General features: G+C 39.6%; 2 protein-coding genes and 1 pseudogene across 3 annotated transcripts in view; 2 read left to right on the top strand and 1 right to left on the bottom strand.

Moving 5' to 3' along the window:
- gucd1 (guanylyl cyclase domain containing 1) overlaps positions 1 to 3,430 on the top strand; it is a 9,839-nt gene extending 6,409 nt beyond the window's left edge. Inside the window, exons 2-5 of one of the 2 annotated variants that reach the window (XM_034872357.1) lie at positions 28 to 193; positions 289 to 380; positions 488 to 729; positions 2,264 to 3,430. In XM_034872357.1, coding sequence (XP_034728248.1) covers positions 28 to 193; positions 289 to 380; positions 488 to 729; positions 2,264 to 2,355 — 592 coding nt within the window. In that variant the 3' untranslated portion in view covers positions 2,356 to 3,430. The remainder of the gene's footprint in view (positions 1 to 27; positions 194 to 288; positions 381 to 487; positions 730 to 2,263) is intronic. The other variant, XM_034872356.1, reaches the window with a different exon arrangement.
- Positions 3,431 to 4,404: 974 nt separating this feature from the next.
- On the bottom strand, positions 4,405 to 16,792 carry upb1 (ureidopropionase, beta). The gene is made up of 10 exons (XM_034872349.1): positions 16,546 to 16,792; positions 10,671 to 10,842; positions 10,171 to 10,258; positions 8,832 to 8,926; positions 8,595 to 8,753; positions 8,346 to 8,515; positions 7,450 to 7,531; positions 6,022 to 6,064; positions 5,643 to 5,797; positions 4,405 to 4,985 (listed from the first exon to the last, which is right to left on the bottom strand). The coding sequence occupies exons 1-10, from the start codon at positions 16,647 to 16,649 to the stop codon at positions 4,902 to 4,904; spliced, it is 1,152 nt and encodes a 383-aa protein (XP_034728240.1). The 5' UTR covers positions 16,650 to 16,792; the 3' UTR covers positions 4,405 to 4,901.
- Positions 16,793 to 17,898: 1,106 nt separating this feature from the next.
- LOC117944438 lies at positions 17,899 to 19,899 on the top strand (annotated as a pseudogene).
- The last annotated feature ends 2,684 nt before the right edge of the window (positions 19,900 to 22,583 follow it).

Here is a 22,583-nt window from a genome sequence, read left to right as displayed (position 1 = left end):
TCACAGGCTAACTGTCTAATTTTGCAGGTACCTCCATCCAGTCAGTGATGAGGAGTTTCAGAGAGCATGCTGGGAGCTCCAGCTGACAGAGAGTGTGTGGACTATTGACCTGGCCTACCTCATGTGCCATCTGGGTATCAAACACTGCTTTTTAACGCAGACCCTGGGTGTTGATAAGGGCTTCAGGAATCAGGTACTTTGCTGAGTGTACACCATTTCTACTGTCCTACTAAGATTGTGTTGTTCTGTGTATATGATTGTGGCTTTGTCTTTTGGTATGGTTTGCAGTCCTTCTATAAGAAACACTTTGATACAGAAGAAGACAGAGTGAATGAGCTCTTCCTAAAAGCAGAGAGTAAAGGTGTGGTGGTAAAGAAATGGTGAGTTTGGCTGTTAATACTTACTCACTTTGACAAGCGACCAGCTTTTGCCTTAGATAAAGTAGATCTAACACATGACCTGTCTTTGTGGATGTCTTCTCACATAGCTCTGTGACAGTTCAGGAAATCCAGGCTCATCTGGAGCATGGCCACGTTGCCATAGTGCTGGTCAACGCTGTTGTCTTGACATGTGAACTGTGCTCCTCGCCTGTCAAATACTGCTGCTTCCTGCCTGTGGGCCAGAAGTGTTTCTGCAGGAAGCCAGAGTACCAGGGCCACTTTGTGGTATTGTGTGGCTTCAACAGGACCACTGGCTGTGTTTTCTACAACAACCCTGCATATTCAGACCGTGAGTAATCTCATATGTCCAAAGCACAGGCAGAATGTTGCAAAACTGGAATTCACTAAGTGAAATGTTAAAAAAGTTTTTCTGAAAAAAATGCGTGAAGTTTTTTTTAAAATATAGATTTAATATCAGAGGTTTTAAAAATATAATGCCAAGTAATGTTGTCATTTGTTACATCAGGACTTGGATGCCCTGACACCTGTTGCCCCTTTTTGCCACATAAGGGGATATTAGTTGTCTTTTAAGATTAAAGTAGTGCTGAAAACTTATGTGGATTAACAGACAAGTTGATCAAAAGAAAAATAATTATCAACCCTTTTAATACTCGTTTAATTGTCTAGGTCATTTATGTAGCAAACACTGCCGTTTCAATTTAGGACTTTTGGCTTTTCATAATTAATAATTACAGACATTATTGACAAAACTTAAAATATAAAGTCTTCACTAGGCCTGCACAATAAATCATGAAAAAAATCGCAATCTTGAGTCACAATTTAATTTTAAATACCTTCAAACTGTTTTTTGTTCTTTTTAAAAAAAAGATTTTTCAAAGACTTTTATTCTCAATTGATTTTACAAGCCGACTGCATCATAAACTCAACAACAAAAATATTTTGTTGTTGTAATGGTTCAATTGTGCAATAAACATTACAGTTACGGAGAAAGACATTGTGGCAGAGAATCGTGACATCAATTCTAAGCTAAAAAATTATTAATTTATTCGGGATTCATATTATTCCCTGAAAAATGCAGGCCTAGTCTTCACCCCTGGGCTCTGACAGTTTGACTTAACAATTAATCGATAAATATAAAACTAAAATTAATGACAATTTTTAGTTGCAGCCTTAGATCAAAGCTTATTTTAGTATGATTTCTTTTGGTTGTTAACTCTAAGATAATTTAACTCTGCATTAAAAACAATCAACAACAGTTTTTGGAATAGCCAACCTTTTGAGATCATTGACATTTTGAACAAATGAGGGTGCATTGTGAAAAGCAGCCTCGCGTTGCCAGACCTTACTTCACAGTGCTGTGGAGCAGGGACTGGTGAGTCCAAACAGCATTCAGGGATGGGAGAAAAATGTGCTCTCCTTAATTAGCATTTCGTTAAGCCAATCACAATCATCTTGGACGGTCCTAAGCGACGGACGGAGCCACTGTGCTGCTGCAATATAGCCTTGGGAAAGAACTTGTTTTGGTGGATCAGTGTAAGTTCAGAAGTTATTTTAGTCATCAAAAGAAAACTCAGATTGGACAGATAGTCTAGCTACCTGTCTGGATTTACCCAGCAGAGATCTGAGGACCAGGTAACCAGAGTCCTCAGATTGGACAGATAGTCTAGTATCAAATTTCAGGGCAATCCATCCAATAGATGTTGAGACAGTTCACTCATGTGAGCCTCATTGTGACACTAGAGGAAACAAAAACAGACACACTGCTAGTGGCAAAAAAAAAAAGACAATTAGCTGATTCTTGAACTACTATAACCCTTTGACTGCTATTGTAGTAATGAGTTGTGTGTGTGTGTTATATTTAGGGGTGTGCTGCACCAGCGTCAGTAACTTTGAGGAGGCTCGGCGGAGCTATGGGACGGATGAGGATATCCTGTTGGTCTTTAAGGAGAGTTGACGGAAAGTAAGGATGGGTTTGGAGTTCACTCTTCCTCAGCTCATCATTGTAGTGGTCTTCTGATGCTGCAGGTTAGACAGTCTCGGACTTGTGGCTCACCCTGGTGTCAGTTGTCGCAGATTCCCTGGGCCCTCCTCTCCGGTGCTAATAAGCCCAACTGACGACATGACTGCTGCAGATTCACCGCTCGTATTCCCTCCTACACAGTCAGTACCATTCAACCTGTAAAATATCAGCAACTGGGAGTTTGAATAATCTAAGTTGAATTTATTTTTTTAATCCACTTTTTTGAGATAAGCAGATAGTTCAAATGTATTTTATTGCATCTTTGAATCGTTGCATCGTTGAATTTTAATGACCCATATTGGAGCTGTTGAAATCTCAAAGTGTGAGTATTTGAAATTTTTGAAACTGCAGGGGATAAAATGTGGGATTTATGACTAATAGAATAGGAATTACCAAGAAATAGTGTGCGCATATTTCAGGGCTGATGATGACAACCTTTTAGTGTATCTAATTTATTTGTCCTGTTAAGTGTTGAAGTCCTTAAGAGGTTCATCAACCACCACCAGCCTCACCTCCACTTGCCTTTTTTAAAAGAAATACTTGCAACTCACCTCCCCGTCATCTTTTATTCTCATGATTCTATTGACAGGGAATACAGGAAGTAGTTTTGTGAGTCTCAGGTAATTTTTGCTCTAAAGTGTGACGTGTGTCTAATGACAACTAGTTCAATGCAAAAGCCCAAAGTTGGTCTGTGGAACTCAATCTGCCTGTAGAAGAACATGGACAACGGATTGACTGAAACATGAACTCATCAGTTTCATTCAGTAAACTGGAGAGAAAAGAAACAGCTTGGCGTTTTGGTGTCACGGCAACATGCTGGACAAAGAGTAGTGGCAGTACAAAGGAGTAATTCTGACTCATGTCTTTGTTGTCAAGACTAGGTCGTTTCTTCATTGTCACTTTTTTTGGTATTGTGTATATGTTTTTGCACTACACTTTAAACAAGACATAATTATGTGCTATTTAAATAAATAAATAAATGAACCATGTAATTGCTTTTCTGAATAAATAAAAAAATATGTATTCCGGGTTGTTGTTTTTTTGAGGAAGAACAAACAACACATTTTAAGCCACAAAGTGCACAAACCTAATTTTTTTTAATTAAACATAGAGGTGCATTTATTATATGTTGTGATAAAAGGATTTGAACATATGCTTCACCCTTGTCATTTATTTAATTGAAACATTTCCCTAATTTTATACTTACATTTTGCCAAAGATTGGCACAATCTGATATGGGCTCTTTTATCATACATGTTATTAATATAGGCCATTCCAATATTAGCCAGCTGTTATGAGCCTCCTATAACTAATGTGATTCTTGGGAGGATGGATTTAATAATCACAAACACAGTTATCTTAAATGTCAGTAGTCCAACCAACCTTTTTTTCCCTAAAGCATATTAACATAAAATTGTATCGAGTAGATTATCAGCACTCTATGATCTATGAATTGAATAATTAATAATTGTCTTAATAAAATGTTTGTACATTTTGATGTGAGGTCACCAAACTCTTTGTGCTAAGAAAAATGAAGATGTAAGGTTTTCCCGCTGTAGCTGCGACAAAGTGGAGTAGAGAGTGACGGAGCTGTCAGTCAACCACATTCTTCAAACCCCATGATGCCCACACAATCCTGAGAGGGCATCTATCTAATTAGACAGAATAATCTACATGTTTTCATTGGATCATTTCATGATTATAACAATTTCCATTGGTGCCTCTAATGACAATAATGCAGATGACTTTTTGACCTTAAAGCGTGGTTAGGGCTGGACGATGTGTATCGGACAACATTTACAACATTTGGACATGTTATGTCCTGATCCTTGAGCGTTATATTCAAATTGCCGTAAAGTTCTCAATGGCATGACAAAATTCTTAGTACTTTGCATTCATAGTATTAAGAATTTAATTTATACAGGACTGAACAAAAATAGGCTTTACCTTGTGCTATTTTCATATAGATTTTTGATTTGAATGAATTACCAGAAAACATCCTATACCGTGATGTATACTGTTATGAAGGTATGAAACTAGTTATATCAGGATACAAAATTTGGGGCATTTTGTCTATTATTAAGCAAGACCAAGTTCATTTTTTTAAGACAAGTAATTTTTTAAAAGTTCAATTCATATGCAATAAAACAAGCCCTTGTTCAATTCATTGCACTCAGCTGCTACAACCTTACTTGGATCAACAATGAAATTCAAAAAAGTAAGTTATACACTTATAAAGAACAGTGGTTTTACTTTGAATTTAGTGTTCTGCCATAAATTGATGGAACCAAGAAAAGGTCAACAATCTGATTTACAAACAAATTATGCATAGACAAACTATGCAGAAGAAAAAGGACCCCTCAAAAAAGAGACTTTACATTGCAAAGGGTTATTTCTAATAAAACAATCCCCAACTTTAGGGAGAAAGAAAAGAACTGAACTTGGTTTGTTTCATACTTAAATCTACTATAGAATGTTATCTACTCCTTAACTATGTTGGGTTTGAAGTCATGTCTGACAGCCTTGGTGAGTTCCTCTGCATACTCAGAATATCGCCCTGTCATCTGCAAAGAAAGGTACATACATAGATTAACAGTAGTTCAGGAGAATAAATTGGTTTTTTGACACAATGTTGTTGATATATTACAAAGTTTCTTTAAACCTTTGTCTCTTTAGCAAGTAGGTCTAATATACAACCAACCAATCACTGCAGGAACACATAGACCTTTATGGGACAGCTACACTTTTTGGGACAGCTACAGTTTTTTGTTTAAAGCTTTAGTGCCTCACTTTTGTACATTAATGAACACCGGTTACATTCAAGGCCATGGCCAAATGAGCTGCTACAAAGCAAACTAAGACTACCAGCTCCACACAGCGCTCTCTGGATTTCTCAGTATGTCTATGGTCAGAAGACTGTGTCATCCGGCAAATTTTGCGCTCAGAAAATAAAGTGAAGCTATTTACTGGTATAATTACCAGGTAACCATAGTCCTCAGATTGGACAGATAGTCTAGCTAGCTGTCTTGATTTACCCCATAAATCCATCGGGGTTTAAAATTCCAACGCAAAATGGTGGAAGAGTAAAATTCGGCGGATATATGGCTTGAGATTAGTTCTGCTACTGGAGCTAAAACTCTTGCAGTGTAGATGTAGCATTAAATTATGTCAAAACGTGACCTACGGGAAGGCAACATATGTAGTTCCCAGTTAGTTTTTACCTTAAAACTCCATTTGTCGCTGATCTGTCTGTTCAGGTTGAGATCCATTTCTACCACCAGGAGTCCGTCACGGGTCCTGGAGAGCCCTGGGGTGCGGCTGCCGTCAGGAGCAGCCACATAACTGGATCCATAGAAGTGACCAAAGTCATGGTGAGCTGCAAAAGTCAAGAGAGCTCTAAGGTGTACTGAAATACTGTATGTAGGACCACACATGACAGACTCGGAAAACACAAATACATTTATAGATAAAATAAATACTGCAACATCACAAAACATTCAGGTTATCCGTAAGAATAAACATACTAATGCATATTTACAAGTTAAAGAAACTAATTGAAAATGAAGCAAATTTTTCAGTTCTAGGAAACAAGTGTCTTACCTTTTTTTCCATCACCAGATGTGAATTCACTTTTGAAATGTTCCTGTGTGAAATACACGGATAAACATGAAGTCTCATGGCTCCCAACAATGACTGAGCTGAGTGAAGACCCCTGAAGAGGGCCCTAGCTACCACAGTCTATTGCTATGAAGCTTCCAATTTTGGAAAGAATTGGGAGTGTACATAGTCTTTAGGATAATATCAGTGTTGTATACTTTCTTGAGAACTTGGGGAAACATGTCCCATTAGAAAAGTGCTAATTTTGTTGATGAATATAAATAATCAGGGTAAATCATTTGAGGGTCTTTTGCACGAATGCAAACTTTTTTCATAAGTTAGTTTTTTTAATGTAATGAGTTATAGTTTTTATACCTGAGCTCATTAACCACAAAATCACTTCAAACCTTAAACAAGGTATTATCAATTCAGTTTGATAAAAAAAAAGTTTTTAAAATGAATAAAATAATCACCAGATGAAAACATTCATCAACCTGTACTCTTTTGTGGTTGATCAAAATGTGTACCACGTTTTTGTCAACACAGTCAGATATATATAAAAAAACAATAAAATCAGGCAACCCCAAGGTCAACTATATTCCTAAGGACCCCCTCGTCCACCCTCCAGATATACTACATGCTGCAAGGTCAGTCAAGCTACTGTTCTAAAAATGTTCTTACATTCGTGGGATTGATATTGTTACTGTCAAAACAATATGTCAACACTGTCACTGTAAAAAAGATAATATTAAATTAGGACATACATTTATCCATTTTAAGTAGAGGCCAGAAGTAGTTAGCAACAGAGGAAAATCCAGATGTACGTATATCAAGTAGACGTCACCACCGTCAGGCTTTCTTTCTGAAGGTGGTACCGTGTAGTTTGACTAATCGTATCCTACAGACTACAGAACAAATCTTTGTTGGGTACAGATCCTCACATAAATCACACTATAATTATTTGAATTTCTTTCAATGTCAATACATTTCAATGAAAATAAGAACGATTATATAAATGATCATTCCCTCCAATATTGTGAATCATATCACAATCGCAATATCAGGGAAAATAATCACAGATAGATATTTTCCTCATATTGTGCAGTCCTACTAAATAGAGAAGACTTTGCACACCAATCACAGGGACTGTTGCACAGTCTATATGCAAATAGATAGCATTTTAATACATTGACTCCTTCAGGAAGTTCTGAATGTTCAGGGGTTGCAGCTGACAGTACCCTAACTGTGTGTGTGTGGTGCAATGGCTGTTTATTGTAACTCAAGGACTTCTAGTCATTGGGTATGAACATGCTTGGAATATTGTGCGTACAATATTACTTACTATATGTATCCCCAGTAACTAAAGCCAAATAAAAAGGCTGTTATTTATCAGACCTCTGCGAATGATTGCAGTTCTAGAGACTGACTTACCGTCCCAACACGGTTGATTGCACAAGTGAAGCAGTGGTTAGCTATTGCTGCATTCCTCGCCTCAATGGACCACATGGGCTCACTGTAGACAAGAAAAAAAACAGTAGTGTTGATGTACAAAAAACAATTACTTACAATAAATTCTGTGCGGTACAATATATAGCAACAGCATTCGGTCCATATATCTATATATTTTGACTGGCGGGACTCCCGGTCAACGCCTTGTTGTGCCTTTGGAATCTGAGGTTGTTTGGAGCAATAACTCCACCTCCTCGTCTGTCCAGACAAAATTAACAGCTTTTAGTTGTTCGCTTTGCTGTGTTTTGGTTTCGAGCTACTAGGGAGAGAAGAAGAAGGAAGGGTCTACACAGGCGCGCGGACTTGGTGCTGTTGTGTGTCAGTCCTTCACACTACCACCTAGCCGCCTGGTATACATACTACATCGAATTTCACACACTTTTGTGACACCGAATGCACACAGATTTCCCCCCCCAAAAATTCTTGTATTAGCACAAAATAAAAAAAGAGACGCACCGCCACTTTTGCGTTTTCTCCGGACCAAAGCACGGCGTGTGGGCTGGTAGCTGGAGAGATGCCAGTTCACCTACTGGGCACGGCCAGGAGGAAGGCAACGTACCCCCCCGCACCCCCTAACTGCTCAAGGCACTGGTCCAGCACTGGCAGCCCATTCACCCTAACATCTCTACATTATTGCATGAATAGGTCCTAAGCATGTGTGTGTATGTGTGTGTGTGTGTGTGTGTGTGTGTGTGTGTGTGTATTTTAGGACTGTGTGTAGTGATTACTAACAAAACAGAGTGTGAGTTATAATTTCCACACTGGGGATCTATATATTATTGTTATTAAATTATTACTTACTCCAATGAGTATATTACCTGAGAGCTCCAACAGTAGCTGAGGGGTTGAAGATGATCTCCGCTCCATTCATACTGTACATGAACCAGTTGAGAGGGTGATGGCGCCCATAGCAGATATTAACAGCAATGTTACCAAACTGTGTCTGGAACACTGTGTGGCCAGTGTCGCCCTCCGTATAATACGTAGACTGAATGTAAAAGAAACACAGTGAACAAAGCACTTCGTATAATTGCATACAGGTGCATGTATGGAAATCACACACTAACCTCATTAAAGTCTCCAATCCTGGGAATATGGTTCTTCCTGCTCTTTCCCAGCACATTTCCAGAGTTTGAGATCACCACTGCTGTGTTCCACAGAGTGCTGTGCAGCCCCTCTCGCTCCAGAATTGGAGAAACAACTACCATGTTGTATTTTTTAGCCAGCTAATGATAGAATCACATTGTTATTATTGGGATCTGTAGTAAAACATATTGCACTGTGGCAGACCTCTGTAATCTAACCTCTTGGCAGAAGCGTGTGGTGGTTCCTACTTCAGCAGACTCAGCAAACTCCGTCCATGGTTCTTTTTCACGGGTGCAGAAAGCAAAGGGCATGGCTGGGGACAGCAAATGAAAGGTTAGTTTTGTTAATTGGCCAATATGTGATGTGCAGTTCTTACTAGGGCTGGGTATCATTCAAGACTTGAAGATGATCTCTTCAATTTTTTTTGTAAATCCTTTTTAACAAAAAGACATTACAACACAACATGTGTGAGCCACGCTTCTGTGCGTAGCGTGGAGTTTTCCTTGTATTCCTCTATGCCGTGTATTATTAGACAGCCAATCACAAGCATGGTACAAGCATGCTGTATGCTTATTGGCCTACTGACATTGATGAGATCTTCTCCTTAGGTAATCATATTTGGTAGGGATGAGCGAGTACAGCATTATCTGTATCTGTATCTGTATCTGTATACCACATGAATTATCTGTATCCGGATCCGTACTCGGACTGGGCGGGGCCTAAACCGAAAGCTGTCAAATTTACACTGGAAGTGGGTCGGGCTCTCTCTCGAAATGTGCGGGGCTTTAACCGGTATGTTATTTAAGCATGCAATTGATATGAGTTGATCAAAAATTGTTATATTTATTGCTGATTTGAAAACTATTTACATGACAGCATCAAGCTTCAGATGAATGGTGTTATCATGGTAACAAACAAACAATATACAGGTGTTGCAACAATGAATACAACACATGCTGTTGCAATTATGAAGTAAAATTTAATGACCAAGAGTTTTCATACTCAATATAACTGTCTTTTTTTAACTTTTTATTTTTTATTATCAGTGTGATTGTTTTTGTTTTTTTGTTCTTGTTCTTTTTTTTATTTTTATTTTTTCACACCAGGTAAATGAGTGTGTGTGTGTGTATGTGTGTGTGTGTGTGTGTGTGTGTGTGTGTGTGAGTAAGAGAGAGACACAGAGAGAGAGCGGGCGGGGGGCGGCTGACAGTACAAAAAAAAAATCTCCGATGGCAGAGACGCAACGGGAGTTGCATTTAAACCGAGCAGCTTGTCTTAAACCCAAGTTCACTGTTCTGTTCTGTGATTATCACAGAACGCTGCGCGGCCAGTTGAGGGGTTGTATTCAATCCGAGCACAGATATTGACTCATATTACTCGTAAAATACTTGCACTCGGCAACTCGGTACCGGATACTCGTTTCAGCCGGATACTCGGATCACCCCTAATATTTGGCAATGACGGACAAGACAGTTTTCAATACGCAATACTAAGGAAGCAATTCAGTCGATGCATAAAAATATCGAAGCCCTAGTTCTGACACATTAAAACACTCACTCCAGGTCTCCTGAAAGCAGACAATGTTTACACCGCACATGGCTGCCACTTCAACCATTTCACCAATCCTGCTGTGCATGGCATTGACCTGTGGTGGAGACAAGCAGAGGGTTTACACGAGTGACTGTTAAGGCTGTGACACACTGACCCAATGCCCGACCTACGACAAAAAAAGGCAGTTGGTCAAAAAAGTGCCAGATTTAAAAGCCAGACCATCATGGCGGCTTGTTCGGAATACGATCTGATATTTTACGAAAATAGTTCACTGAACAGTGGTTCTGAAGACATTTTAAGCGAAAAATATGCCACACGGTTGCTGAATATGTTTTCATTTCAGATGGACAATTTCAGTTTAAAAGATTTTTGTCAGACTTTAAGAGGCGATCCTCATTTCCGGGTTAGCACCCCACCAATCAGATTGGTCATTGCATAGCACCTTGTCCATCTCCATCCCACTGAAACCAAGACAGGCCTGTTTTATCTCGTGTCTGAGTCCTGACCTGGTCCAGGATGGGAGCATCAGTGGGCAGAACTATGTGGTTTTGAATGAGTCCCACACGAATCCTTCTTGGCGCCCTCAGTTGTTCCTGTGCAGCTTCAAACCTGTAACCTTTCAGCTCAAAGTCACGCTCAGCAGCAGCACTCCCAGCAAATGCAGGCAGGTCCAACTTCCTGTGACGGAAACAAAACAAATTATCAATGAAATAATATGCAGATTAATAATTTATTTGCAGCCCTACTTCTTTAGTGCATTATTTTTCCTTGAGTATAATTGGAGATGTGACTCATAAAGAAACAGAGCTCTAGATTATTGCCTCTCCCCAATTTTTGCCTGTGTGCTTTTACCCAATAAGGGTTATTGTAAGTGTAAGTGTAGCAAGAGGCCTACTTGGACATAGAAACTAGAAAGTTTTAAACCTTTTAATGAGTAATCCTTTCTTTCTACAGGTTAAAAGGTTGTGTGTTGAACACTGCAGATCTTACACAGCTGAACAAAGTCCACACAACAGAGTAATAATTTACCAGGAACAAATTGAATAGAAAATGTGCTCGTTTTAGATGAGCCAGGTCTGCTCAGAATCGATCAGCGGCAATCACCGCCCAATGCATGCTGGCAAGATTTGTGTCCGACTTGATTTCGACTTGCTCTGAGGTCATGCAAACGTAGACAACGATAAGCTCATGAGATCAAGGCGCCCGTAGTTCTGAGATGCAGATTCTCTTAGTAGGCTCCTTCGAGAAGAACCAGGTCTGTGCAGAATGGATCATCTGCAACAGCCGCCGTTGCATGCCGGTTAGATTTGTGTCCGATTTGATCACAACTTGATCGCAACTTGCTCTGCTTTTCACCGACTGCAAGACCCATGCGGACCCAGAGCATGCTGGAAAACGCTGACCTCTCAGCTGATTTAAAAGCCGATTGGTTCATAATTTACCCAAATTTAATTTAATAATTTAATTTTTTTTAAATAAGTTTTATATAAACTTTTTATTGTTTTGGAATCGGAGTGATTTCAAAGTGGCCATGTTCTGTTCATTTTCAGGTTCATAATTGTATTTTGAGGTTGTACCAGAATAGGTTTCCATGCTGCAGATCCTGTTTCCACCCTGTGTGTTTGGGTTTCTGTTTTAACTACAGAGTAAGACATCTCCTTAGTTTTAGCTATAGAATGAGACATCTTACTAGTTTTAGATAGATAGATAGATATTTATTATTCACAAAAAAATGGGTAATTATGCTGTTACAGCAGCAAACATACATCAGTCATAAAGCACATAATATAAACATAAATAGCTACAGAGTGAGACATCTCACTAGTTTTAGCTGCGGAGCGAGACATCTCACTTGTTTTAGCTCCAGAGTGAGACATCTCACTTGTTTTAGCTCCAGAGTGAGACATCTCACTTGTTTTAGCTACAGAGTGAGACATCCCACTTGTTTTAGCTACAGAGTGAGACATCTCAGTTGTTTTAGCTACAGAGTGAGACATCTCAGTTGTTTTAGCTACAGAGTGAGACATCCCACTTGTTTTAGCTGCAGAGTGAGACATATCACTTGTTTTAGCTACAGAGTGAGACATCTCACTTCTGTACTATCTTTGTTTGGAGTCACACATGGACAGTAGATAGGTAAGTTTACATACCCATGCTAAAGTTGAATAAAAAGAGGAAGAAATAAAACATATTTTGGAAATTGATCTTAATGCCTTAATTCCCAAATATTTAGAAAATCCAACCTTTGAAGACACCAATTGTCTTGTCTAGCATGCTATGGTTATCCACCTCATTTCTAGTTACGTAGAAAGCCGTGCAGATGTTGAACAGCTCACCCGGAGAATGAAGACAGAGGACATTCAGAAACCAGATCTCACAAAGAACACCATGGATAGTTTTTTTGATGTAAAATTAACCCCCCAAATCCCAGAAAAAGGGATTTCTTTTTCATAATCTTGACACTTTAATTGAGGTGGTTGTGGCTCAGTGGTAGAGCGGTTGCCTGCCAATCGTAAGACTGGTGGTTCGATCCCTGGCCTTGCAGTCCCATGTCAAAATGTCCTTGGGCAAGCCACTGAACCCTGAGTTTACCCCGATGCTACCTCATCAGAGTGTGAGTGTGTAACTGATGAGCAGGTGGCACCTTGTATAGCAGCCTTGGCCACAGTGTATGAATGGTTCCTGTACTATGTAAAAAAAATTTGAGGAGTTATTGGGACTATAAAAGCGCTATAAAAGAACAGTCCATTTAAATTTAATTGCCGTTGGTCTGACTTAAAGACTAATTCTGTGTAAACCACATGTGTGGCTGAGAGTTAGGTTTAGAAGTCAGCGAGACTAAATCAAAGTCTGCTTTATTGTCAATTTCTTCACATGTCAAAACATACAAAGAGATTGAAATTACGTTTCCCTAAAAGTAAAAATAAAAAGACATACAATGAGGAAAATAAAAATGTGCAATTATGCATTCAATAGACAGTAAATATAACATAATAGTGCAACAAGTCAGGCGGTAGCATAGTGGTGCCAGTTATGTAAGAGCAGCAGAAATGTGTTCCGAAGTGTTTTTAGGACAACAGGTCCTAAACAACATGTTGCAAAGTGTGCAAGTGTACAAGTGGAGTAGTGCAAATGGAGTAGTGCAAATCTATTCAGTGTTGTTTATTAACAGATCACACGCAGAGAATTTTGACATTACTCTGTCATGATAAAAAACAACTGGAAACTCTGTACCAGCTGATATTTGGGTCTGATAACATTTTATTAAATCCAAATCGGACCACAATGTTTCTTGGAGTTCCTGTTCAGCCTAAAGGCTGCTGGAATTGGCTGGTCTTTCGGTTTAACTGTTTTTTGAGTTAACTGGTGATATGTTTTGAAGGCGGGGCTGCACCACTGCATTTAACAATTCCGATCCATTCGCCTCTTTTTCCCATTCATGTGTTGGGGTCTTATGAAACATTACGGTAGGAACGGGTTGCTGGGACACTAGTTCTGGGCCCGATCAGACATATATGAACAAATGAGCCGTTTTCCTTACGAAAATATCAGTCGTTGTCTGGCGAGTGTAACGTTGCGTCTCTACCACGCTCTCTGTACTGCAAACCACGGACACAGATTATATAGATTATTTAGTGACATCCACGCTTAAATTAGTTGTAAAACTGTGCCCAACCGATTATAAATAACAAAAAAGCTAAAAACAAAGACACGAGCACAAGCCTGATATTTCACCTTTCCACACCTGCACTAGCTAGCCTAATATCCAAATGGCTCTACATTGGGAGTTTGACAGTTGTGACTCGTGTCCAAGTGTGATGATGAGTAGTAATGTGTAGTTTGGATTACCATAACAATGATGCAACAATGATGCAGAATTAAATAGAAAACACAATCAACGTGATCGAAGGGACACAAGTTAATCTGGCATGAGTCGTCTATCTCCGCAAACATTACATGTGCGAACACCTCAAAAAGTATGTTTCACTTATCTCCGTATCAAAGCATCTCAAATCAACTTGAAGTCAGATTAATAATGGAATGATAGGCTACAAATATAACTGTGATAACGAAAAAACGTTTGGAAAACACTGCGTTTGTAGTAGCCAGTTGTGAGCAGGCATCGACACAGCCACCCATGTTGTCAGTCTTCGTTCTAGCATGGCAAGTTAATTCAAATCTGTTTATACTTCAAAACAGCCTGTAAATTAAACATAAACTATATGAGGTGTTACACTCAGCTGAACACAGCTTGGAGACAGCTTCTGCTGTGGCAAAATGTCATCTCCTCAGATTAATTTGAGAGGCTATACATCTATAGGCAATTCAAATAGAAATGTATTATATTTCTGTAGGCTAGATGTGTTAAGTTAAAAGCGACTGGCTCAACACTACAACATTATTTAATATCAATTATGCCAACTCATTCATCTAGATAAGACAAGTGCATATATTGCACCGTGGGTTGGAGAGAAAAGTATTTTCAAATGTTCTGTATGTCAGGCACATATTGTAGTGACAAATAAAGTTGACTTGACTTGAAGTGGCAGCAGTTCGATCCAGTGTGGGTTCAATAAAGTCAATCTTATCTTATTAAATGTCTGAATATCTGCAATATAATTATTAGGAAACACAATTTCAGATGTACAATCCAGTTGTTAATAGTTATCTTAATTTCAGATATCCATAATAAAGAAAAGAAAATCATTCCAGATATACGTGTAATTTGACATAACTATGCCTAGAATAAATGTACACAAAGGCGTAGTATGATTCCAAATTGTTCTTTTATTATGTTGACAGATATGAGTCAATCGGTTTTACAGAGGTTTTTTTATTTTGGATCCATCCTTTTATCACTGCATTAATCAGAATATGGTGTCAACAGCCATAAAATAATCAATTTTTGCCACGTTTTTAGGTATAAATGTTCCATAAATTAGGCTGTGAATGACATCTGAACAAAAACCTCTGTAAAAGCGTTTAGAAGTGAAACTGGAAAGCTGTGTACTGCAGTTGAGTTTTCTGACTCAGAGCATGAGGAAAACCCCATTTCAATAATACGGCCTTTACAGATGGAATTTAAAATTGTATATGTGCTTAAACTTTGTGTGATTTGCATTATACATTCAAGCTAAACGGTATAAGCATTATTTCAGCATAAATGAAGACATGTTGGTCATGGATTAAGTTTGTTGTTATAAGTATGTTGTAGTATATAGTATATAGCATTTTGCAATACTCTGTTTTATAATATAAGATGTTCTGCTACATTTTGTTATAACCCAGCTCTCCTAAATGTGTTAGAAGCCGAATTGATTGTTAGGGATGCTTCCTGAGTCTGGTTTCAGTCTTTCTTTACCCCCACTGATCTTTTCCTGAACTGAGGGTCATAAACTCTCAGTCACATTCCAACTGAAAAGATAACGAATAAGCACACACACACATCACTGTGGTCTAAAGACCCCACCCTTTGTGGATAAGACTAGGGGTCCAAGAGCCAGAGAGCGAGACAAAGGAAGGGGAGAGCTGCGACAGCTGGATCCAGGTAACTTTGTCTCAGGATATCCTATGTAATAAATGGATTCACATTTCAACATCTGAGATTTTGACTACTAATTGAATGAACCCTGAGAATGGAGCAGGATTTAGCTCCAACAATAGAGATTACAAAATCCCAGACATTTAGCAAGACATTACATGTAGCTACAGTGTTGTTTTACGGTGAAATGTTGACTAATGTAAATATCACAAGTCGACCTTGGTGTCTCCACGGTTTGCAGTGAGTGACACACTCACCAGACAACGGGTGATATTTTGAAACGACAACGACTAATGTTTCCATTCATGTCTGTCGGGACCACATGCTCAGAAACTCGTTTCTATAGTCAAGTTTCACAAGACGCCGACAAATTAATGTAAAAAGAAGCGAAGCGATCAGCGCATAGACATTAAAAGAAGATCAGCATGTTTATTTCCTGGTTAGATGAGAATGGGTCCTGAAAGGCCACGCCTACACCACATCTGCCTCTATCACCAGTTAACTAAAAAACCAGTTAAACCGAATCACCGGCGGTGCTTACACGTCTATAAACTACAACACCGATACCAAACTATTAATTTAGTGATTAAATAAGGTGGTGTCTCCAAACCTATGTTTTAACAATAAGTGCTGTAGTACAAGTAGGAGGAGACACGTTATAATTAAGGTATGACTGTATTTAGAATATCTTTCCTATTTGCAGTATTAATTCCTGCGCACAGTTTATTAAACCGAGAGCACTCAGCGAACCCCAAGGGGACTCCGTACGAGCCTAATTATATGATCAGTAAAACTGGTCGACCACAGTTAAACAAATAGCTACTCTCGCAACAACTCACTGCGTCTCCTTTCCGAATAAGATGCGTTTCACTTCTGACAGCTCTGCCTCTGGCAGGTGGGAGTCCAGAGATTTCTCAAGCGATTCAAACTCACACGCGGACATCTCTGCGCGTTCTTCGGTTTGCGGCTTCCCAGCAGCTCCAGTGCAGCTCGTTGACTGAGGGATAGGGGCTGTGCATCTGTTCCACTCATTAGATAAGCCTCTGCCGCTGCCGTGTTAGTGCAGCGGTGGGAAGGGAAGTTGTTGGCTAACTCTACCAGTGCAGTGCACGCCCTCAACATGTGCTATGGTGACGTTGCATATTTAATTCACAAAATGTAATTCTTAAAATCTAACGCATTATAATTAATTTCACTAGCCAGCATTAAATAAGTTAAAATGCAATATCTCCCTGCAGACGAGACGGGTCTCTAAGCAGCTTTTTGGGAAAAGTGAAAAATTGCTCTGTCATCTTATTTCAGTTATTCAAATATGCAAACACCAGCCAATAAGCATACCAACACTCCCAACTCTTTAGTAATTGGGTTATCAAATAGTAATTTAAATTAAAAAGCAAATTAAATCTTATTTTACAAATACAATATTATCAAAGTTATTAATTGTACATTTTAGAGATTTATTTACAGAATGTACAATACCTACAATATTATGAAAGTTATTGATAGTACATTTTAGAGAACTTTTTACAGAATGTCCACATTATGGAATCTACATTTGTAATGCCCACAGTGCCCTACCATGCCATGAACTACTACAAAGAACTTCTACAAATTACTAGTTTTTTGTGACTGTTATTTCCACTCTTCATTCTAACCCCAACCGGCCCGTCAGACAACGTCTACCAAGAGCCTGGGTCTTTCCAAGGTTTCTTCCCAAAGGGAAGTTTTTCCTTGTCACTGTCGCACTGTTGCTTGCTCTGTAGGAAACTACTAGAATTGTTGGGTCCTTGTAAATTCTGGAGTGTGGTCTAGACCTACATATCTGTAAAGTGTCTTGGGAAAACTCTTGTTATGAATTGATACTATAAATAAAATTGAACTGAATAAAATAAAATTGAATAACATTTTTGCATGGGAGAAAGAATGGGCGGGGGGGGGGGTTATCTGAATCTGTTGGTACAGAACCTACAAAACCAGAAGTGGTTGATCTTGTGGCTGGGTGAAATGTAAAGGTTTTCTGGCTTCCAGCAGCTTTGTCCTGCGAGGGTGTGTGCCTCTTACGCTGCCCACCACACTGAGGTACTTGGCAGGCCGCACATGGCCTCAGTGATTTCTTTGGCCTCATTGGTTTGGTTGCTAGTGTAGGGGCGGTGCCACATATGAAGCCAGGGCGAAATGTTCAACACAGTTTCATGGATGGTGCCTTTGGCTGTGCAGGAACCACCAAGAGTACAAATGCTGCCAACACTTTGGGTGGTGGGATGGTACCTAGGCCTATTAAGTCCTTTGGTTGCTGGGATCTGGGGATTGGCTAATGAGGACTCATTCTCTCTCGCTCTCCCTCCTCAAGGTTGCTTGGTTTGTTTGGATTTTGAGTTTGGTTACGTTTGCGTTTTAGCCTCGACACATTTACATAAATGCACTACACACATACATACATTACACACATTACTGATTAACTGATTGCACATTTATCTTTGTTTATTTAAATACATTGGATTTAATTGAGCAAATGTGTGTTCTCTACATTCATTTGTCATACCTTTGAGCCAGGCAGGTAAGAAAAAACAAGTGGAGAACATACATGTTTCCTCAATTAAATCCAATTTATCTATCTATGTTACCATCTCATAAAAGTTACTGTATGATTTAGTCATCATTTTATGGCTTAACCAAATCAATTTACTCCAGTACTGTACTTGAGTCAAAATGTTGAGGTACTTGTACTTTACTTGAGTCTTTTCACACCCTTACTCACTCTAACCCTAACCCAGCATCTGGATGTCCAAGTGAACTCCAATTGCTCCAAACTCTGTTAAGAGTACTTGTAAAATAAACAACACATGACTCATTAGATTGTCTCATTTTGTTTCACAAACTGTTGTGATCCCAGGATTCTTGAAATTTCATCAAAGGTTTTTGGAGTTTGCATGTGAGGAAACCTAAAGCAGAAGCCCCCTGGAGTCAGTTAGCTTCATCATGATGGTGGGTTATTCTTGATGAACAGCGACATCTAGTGGTTGCATAGCAGGAAAGGAGGTTCACTTTCTAGAGTCTTTAAAAATGAGACTCTTTTACAAGATATCGGACAGATTTCAATGTTTCAACATCCCATTATGGATCTGAGTTGTAAAACAGTGCTGTTTCATTTCCATAAGGTGATACTTAAAGGGGATGGTTTTCTTCTTCAACAGCCCCACAGTCCTCAGATGTGGACCATAGAGGCTCCTGGTGTGGTATCAGGTGTCTCCTTTTTGACATAGTACCGGAAATATGCAAACAGTAAATTATTTTCCTTGTGAAAACCTCCTTCATTCTGTTAAAGTTTTGTAAAATGAGACACTGTGACAGACAGATCTCTCTGTTGGTCATTCTGGTGACAAAGGCACAACCAGCCCCCCCCATCAGCTAAAGTTGGGGGGGTCAGCCACAATTTTTCCAGCACACCTCAGAGTAAAGTTGGCGTGTTGGTCCTGGAGCGGCGACAGATTTCAGCCAATCACCTTTTCTACTGATGGATTGATACTCTGCAGTCTTCCCTTGTCCTTGGCAGTGGCAGCAGCATAACAGATGATGAAGGAAGAGGCAGGTTGAATTTCTTCAGTTTCCGCAGGAAGTACATTCTATGTCTGTGTGTCTCTATCCTGTTTGTTTCTAACAGGTCTGTCCCTTGTAGGACCAGGTCTTCACCAGTCCTGCCAGTCTTGTCTTTGTGTACCTGCTGTGCCGGATGGCGGTAGATGAGGACACATCTTTGGAGCAGGAACTGCATGCCGTCTTCCTCACCTGTCTCTACCTGAGCTACTCGTACCTGGACAGCTCATACCTACCCACTCAAACATTTTCTGCTGGAGGCCAGCCACAATGCATCCTGGGAGTCCAGCCGCAATGCATCCTGGGAGTCCAACCACAATGCATTCTGTCAGAGAGCGCTGCATCTGATTGACAGGCTGAGCGCCGACATGTTGAGGATCAACGCGGAGCTGCACCTCTTCACCGAGGTGCTTCAGGATCTGAAAAAAAGAGGGAGGAGAGAGGGAGAAGCAAGAAAGGGAGAGGGAAAAAGTGGGAGAGAGAAAAGGGGGGATAGAGAGGGAACAAGATTAAATGAAAGAGAAACAGGAGAGAAAGAAAAAGGAGGAGAAAGAGAACAATGGAGGAAACAGCATAAGTGAAGAAAAGAGGGGACCACAGTATTTACACCACTATGTTTTGGTTTAAAATGGAATGTCTCTACGTTTCCCCCTCTCATTCCCCCTGCTCCGGGGTTTTCCCCTCCCATTCCCCCCTGCTCCGGTGTTTTCCCCTCCCATTCCCCCTGTTCCGCTGTTTTCCCCTCTCATTCCCCCCTGCTCTGGTGTTTTCCCCTCTCATTCAACCTGCTCCGGTGTTTTCCCCTCCCATTCCCCCTGCTCCAGTGTTTTCCCTCCCATTCCCCCTGCTCCGGTGTTTTCCCCTCCCATTCCCCCTGCTACGGTGTTTTCCCCTCCCATTCCCCCTGCTACGGTGTTTTCCCCTCCCATTCCCCCTGCTCCGGTGTTTTCCCCTCCCATTCCCCCCTGCTCCTGTGTTTTCCCCTATCATTCCCACTGCTCCGATCTTTTCCCCTCTTCTAAACTTCTCTAGTTCTCTAATTCTCTTCTATCCTTCTATCCTTCTATCCTTCTCTAGTTCTCTAGTTCTCTTCTATCCTTCCATAGTTCTCTTCTATCCTTCTGTAGTTCTCTTCTATCCTTCCTTAGTTCAACTGTTCTTTTCTGTCCTTCCTTAGTTCAACTGTTCTTTTCTGTCCTTCAATAGTTTCCTAGTTCTCTTCTATCCTTCCATAGTTCTCTTCTATCCTTCCATAGTTCTCTTCTATCCTTCTTTAGTTCTCTTGTATCATTCTATCCTTCTATAGTTCTATAGTTCTCTTTTATCCTTCCTTAGTTCTACTGTTCTTTTCTGTCCTTCCATAGTTTTCTAGTTCTCTTCTATCCTTTATAGTTCTATAGTTCTCTTCTATCCTTCCACAGTTCTATAGTTCTCTTCTATACTTCTATAGTTCTCTAGTTTTCTTCTATTCTTCTATAGTTATTTTCTGTGGATAACAGTCATTAAGATGTGTTACACATTGTTATTCTAACTACATCTTTGGGTAATTACATGTATTTTACTTTTAATACATTTTGTTAACATTTTCAATGTTTGAAATAAATAATATTTTGCAACATAGTGTGTGGCTGAAAAAAAGAACAAAACTTATGTAGGATATAATGAAATACATTTCTATGACATCTAAAATTGTTAGATAATTTAATGTAAGTATTATTGAAAACCCTTTTGAATCTTTAACTGTATAAATGCCATTACTAATTGTTATCTAATAAATTATTATGAAAAAATAGTGTTTAAGTGATCATTTGTTTTCTGTTTTGTGTAAAGCTTGTTGTGACTGTTAAAAGAAACAAGTTTTATTTATATATTTACTTAATATTAAATGGACACAGGTAAAGGTTAGTAGTTCTGTTTATTGATTTCATTAAATACATAATCTAATAAATATAAGATAAACAGCAGTTTTAAAACATGTTTTACTCACGTTCTGTAAATCGCCCCGCCCCCTCTGGGCCTCCGTAGGTCTCCTTTATATAGCCCCGCCCCTGCCGACTCCTGTAACTTCAGAGCAGCTGAATCAGAAGACTAAACGGCCGTGCTGCAGAGCAGAATATTCTCCCTCCCTAAATTACCGTTTTTTCGGACCAAAATGAGCTGCCGCCCGCTCAAACTGTGGAGATACTAACGGAGATATTTCGGTGAAAGTCTGGAGACAGAAACGGAGACGTTTCGGTGAGTTTTGTGTGTTTTTGTCAACTTCAAAGACACTTCAAAGAAAGTGTGTTTTCACCGCCTAGTGAACACGGACATTTCAATTAGCAGATTAACTGTTTAAGTTACCGGACAGTTACTCTATAAAGAGGAGAAAACTCTTCCTCCATGTTAACTTTACTTACAAATACTTTATTAGGCCTTTTTTTTATTAATAATTTAGACATTCATTTTGAAATTTAGCCTGGCTGTTCTGTTAAAATGGCTAAATGTAATGTTGCAAGGTGCTTCCGGGGAGTTTTTTTTAAATCTAATGATGCCGATGACGTTCTCCCCCCTCCTCAAAGCCGTTAGTACCAGTAGAGCCGTCTCCCGCCAAACCTGAACCTTCCTCCGCTTCTCTGCTCCTTCGGTACGGTTAGATCTACCTGCTGTCTAGCTGTAACATCCCCCTGTTAAAAATTCCCTTACACTTCGAATACGTTTTTTTCTTTTTAATAAGTACAGTAAATTGTCCCTACTTGTGTCTGTGTGTTTGTGTGTGTCGGTGACTGAGTATGTGTATGTTTGTGTGTGTGTGTGTGTGTGTGTGTCTATCTATCTATCGGTGACTTTGTGTGTGTCTGTCTGTCGGTGACTGTGTGTGTGTGTGTGAGAGAGTGTGTCTGTTGTCAACTGTGTGTGTGTGAGAGTGTGTCTGTCGGTGACTGTGTGTGTGTCTGTCTATCAGTGACTGTGTGTGTGTGTGTGTGTGTCTGTCTGGTGTGTGTGTGTGTTTTGTCTGATTGTTGGTGTGTCTGTCTGTGTCGTTACTGTGTGTGTGCGCGCGTGTGTGTTTTTGTGTGTTAGTGTCTGTAAATAGAAGTTAATAAACTTATATATAATCTTCTGTGTACTAAAATAACAGTTTATATCTGATCTCTCTCTCTCTCTCTCTCTCTATATATATATATATATACACTCACCGGCCACTTTATTAGGTACCCCATGGTAGTAACGGGTTGGACCCCCTTTGCCTTCAGAACTGCCTCAATTCTTCGTGGCATAGATTCAACAAGGTGCTGGAAGC

This window comes from Etheostoma cragini, chromosome 5 (genome assembly GCF_013103735.1).
Source record: "Etheostoma cragini isolate CJK2018 chromosome 5, CSU_Ecrag_1.0, whole genome shotgun sequence".
NCBI lineage: Eukaryota > Metazoa > Chordata > Actinopteri > Perciformes > Percidae > Etheostoma > Etheostoma cragini.
This window is presented reverse-complemented; position numbering and strand designations above follow the sequence as displayed.